The following is a 3,305-nucleotide window of genomic DNA, read 5'->3' as shown; positions in this document are numbered from 1 at the left end:
ATCCAAGTTGGATCTAATTCATTGACTGGACTAACTTTTCAGGACATAAGGATGTTGCTGAGAAGCTTATCATGAAAGGAGCCAAAGTTGATATCAAAGATGGCCATGGGCGGACAGTTCTTCATTATGCTGCCATGAAGGGTAATGTTGGATAAGTGTATTTTCGATGAATAATTATCTCTTATAAGAGGAGATCAGTTTGACCAATTTCATTGATCGGTGTTTTTCTCCAGGTCTCAAGGATGTCGTTGAAAAAATCATCGCGAAAGGAGCCAATCTTGATTTGGGAGACTGCCATAACAAGACACCTCTTCATTATGCTGCTATGAATGGTAATGTTGTCTATTTATTTTCGCTTAGGAAATTTGTTTGATTTTTTTCATTGGTCGGTGCTATTTTTTAGGTCACAAGGATATCATTGATATGCTCATCAGCAATGGAGCTAAAGTTGATCCCAGAGACAGCCGTCTGCGGCCACCTCTTCATTTAGCTGCTGAGAATGGTAATTTGGAATATTTATGCCTCCAATTTATTAGCTGTTATGAAGGGTGAAGTTGGATATATATTTTCATAAAATAAGAAATTGATTAAAACTTGCTAATTGATCTGTATTTTTTAGGTCAAACAAAAGTTGTTGAAATGCTCATAAAGAAAGGAGCCAAAGTTAATGCTACAGACGATGCTATAGACGCTTTTAAACGCACACCTCTCCATTATGCTGCTATGAATGGTAATGTTGTCTATTTATTTTCGCTTAGGAAATTTGTTTGATTTTTTTCATTGGCCGGTGCTATTTTTCAGGTCATGAGGACATCGTTGAAAAGCTAATCAAAGGAGGAACCAATGTTGATTTTGAAGATGAAAATGATCAGACACCTCTCCATTATGCTGCTATGAATGGTAATGTTGTCTATTTATTTTTACTCAGGAAATTTGTTCGATTTTTTTCATTGGTCGGTGCTATTTTTTAGGTCACAAGGATATCATTGATATGCTCATCAGCAATGGAGCTAAAGTTGATCCCAGAGACAGCCGTCTGCGGACACCTCTTCATTTAGCTGCTGGGAATGGTAATTTGGAATATTTATGCCTCCAATTTATTAGCTGTTATGAAGGGTGAAGTTGGATATATATTTTCATAAAATAAGAAATTGATTAAAACTTGCTCATTGATCTGTATTTTTTAGGTCAAACAAAAGTTGTTGAAATGCTCGTAAAGAAAGGAGCCAAAGTTGATGCTACAGACGATGCTATAGACGCTTTTAAACGCACACCTCTCCATTATGCTGCTATGAATGGTAATGTTGTCTATTATTTTCGTTCAGGAAATTTGTTCGATTTTTTTCATTGGTCGGTGCTATTTTTTAGGTCGCAAGGATATCATTGATATGCTCATCAGCAATGGAGCTAAAGTTGATCCCAGAGACAGCCGTCTGCGGACACCTCTTCATTTAGCTGCTGAGAATGGTAATTTGGAATATTTATGCCTTCAATTCATTTAGCTGATATGAAGGGTGAAGTTGGATATATATTTTCATAAAATAAGAAATTGGTTTGATCTTTTTCATTGATCTGTATTGTTTTTCAGGTAGTGATGATGTCGTTGAAGAGCTCATCAAGAGAGGATCCGATCTCACTGCCATAGACATATCTGAGAAGACACCTCTTCTTCTAGCTGTTATGAATGGTTCATGTTCCATAATGAATTGATTTGAACTTTTGAATTTTTGATTGATCGATATTTTTTTCAGAAGAAAAAGATTTTGTTGAAGAGCTCATCGAGAGAGGATCTGATTTTTTCATTTTAAATAAACATTTTGTTAATAGACGTTTTTGTCAATTTTGCCAGAAAACTCGTATTTAGACGATTTTGTTGAGAAAAAAAAAATTCACATTTTTAGATGATTTTGTTTTATTTTTGAACGTTTTTGTAAGCAGCCTTTTTTAAATGACAAAATCATCTAGAAATGTGACAATTTTTTCTTAACAAAATCGAGTTTTAAAATAACAAAATCGTCTAAATACGAGTTTTCTGGCAAAATTGACAGAAACGTCTAAAACCCACCAAAAACGTCTATTAACAAAATATTTAAAATGACAAAATCGCCTGAATACACATTTTCTCGAAAAAATTACAAAATCATCTAAAATCCCAATTTTTTCAATATCTTATTTATTTTTTACTTTAAGAATCACACATTTTGCCGATTTTTTTTTTTTCAATCGAATTTTTATTTTATCTTCACTACACATTGCATATGAGCTTAGTTTGATTCCAAAAAGTGATATGATCAAAACCATACCCAGTGAATTTGATAAGACACACACTGAAGATGGCTTTCCAATCCGGAGAGTATCTTTTCATTTGCAAACGACTGATGTAAATAATTTTATTTTCTTCTTTATTTCTTTATTAATAAAGAAGAAATTGAAAAAAATTGTGATTTTAGATGATTTTGTCATTTAAAGCAAATTATTTAAGACGAATTTGTTAAAAAAGGGACGATTTTCTTTAGACAAAATTGTCATTTTTTTAAGACGATTCTGTTTTATTTTTGAACGTTTTTGTAAGCAGCCTTTTCGATATGATCCAGCAAAAAATCCTAGCTAAATCAACTAGAACTTAATTCAATTTATGATAAATTCGTTGTATTTTCTTTCGCTTCACTTCATTAATCCGTATTTTTTTCAATTTTAAGTAAACGATAAATGCGCGAAAGGTAACCATCGATATTCATGTTCACTAAATTAGAAATTGATTGAATCTTCATCATTGATTTATTTCAGGTCAATTGGAGACCGTTAGAAAGCTCATCAAGAACGGAGCCAGTGTTGATTCGACGGACAGACTTGAGCGGAATCCACTTCACTATGCTGCTATGAATGGTTGTTGAATATACAGTCAGTCAAAAAAGTATTCGGCCACTTGAATTTTTTTTTTATTTTTGGATTTTTTCGTGTTATAAATGACAAAAACCGAACTATTTTCTATCTATTTGTTAAGTTTATAATCTGTTCTTATAAATTCAGGCCGATTCCGGAAATATTTAACATAATTTTTGCCTTTTCTGTAGCCATGTTTGTCGAGAGGTCGAAATTGTGCGCAAAAAAAGTATTCGGCCATACAGATTTATTTGAGAATTTCTACAAAATTTTCTATGAAATATCAACATAGACGCTGCAAAACGATGAATTACTAATATTTACAGTGATTTCAAGCCATTTCACGAGTTTTCAAACATCATTGTGTCAGCTGCAGGGTGAAATTTGGCCGAATGGTAGTAGCGCCGGCCAATGGAAGATGT

The 3,305-nt window shown here is 33.0% G+C and overlaps 1 protein-coding gene across 1 annotated transcript; it reads left to right on the top strand.

Annotated features, from left to right (window-relative positions):
- Positions 1 to 47: 47 nt before the first annotated feature.
- Positions 48 to 3,281, top strand: LOC129572798 (ankyrin repeat, PH and SEC7 domain containing protein secG-like). The gene is made up of 11 exons (XM_055452901.1): positions 48 to 141; positions 234 to 332; positions 404 to 502; positions 620 to 730; positions 802 to 900; positions 972 to 1,070; positions 1,188 to 1,298; positions 1,369 to 1,467; positions 1,589 to 1,687; positions 2,700 to 2,720; positions 2,788 to 3,281. Exons 1-11 carry the CDS (start codon positions 72 to 74, stop codon positions 2,892 to 2,894), a joined length of 1,014 nt encoding a protein of 337 aa, XP_055308876.1. The 5' UTR covers positions 48 to 71; the 3' UTR covers positions 2,895 to 3,281.
- The last annotated feature ends 24 nt before the right edge of the window (positions 3,282 to 3,305 follow it).

The sequence above is a fragment of the Sitodiplosis mosellana genome, unplaced genomic scaffold (assembly GCF_009176505.1).
Source record: "Sitodiplosis mosellana isolate CC-2019 unplaced genomic scaffold, AAFC_SMos_1.0 Smas_scaffold_5525, whole genome shotgun sequence".
NCBI lineage: Eukaryota > Metazoa > Arthropoda > Insecta > Diptera > Cecidomyiidae > Sitodiplosis > Sitodiplosis mosellana.
This window is presented reverse-complemented; position numbering and strand designations above follow the sequence as displayed.

Bases quoted from the DNA above. Each gene is read 5' to 3' on its own strand.
- LOC129572798 (XM_055452901.1), top strand. From the start codon at position 72: ATGAAAGGAGCCAAAGTTGATATCAAAGATGGCCATGGGCGGACAGTT. The intron at 142-233 runs GTAATGTTGGAT...GTTTTTCTCCAG, and splicing joins TCATTATGCTGCCATGAAGG to GTCTCAAGGATGTCGTTGAA. The intron at 901-971 runs GTAATGTTGTCT...GCTATTTTTTAG, and splicing joins CCATTATGCTGCTATGAATG to GTCACAAGGATATCATTGAT.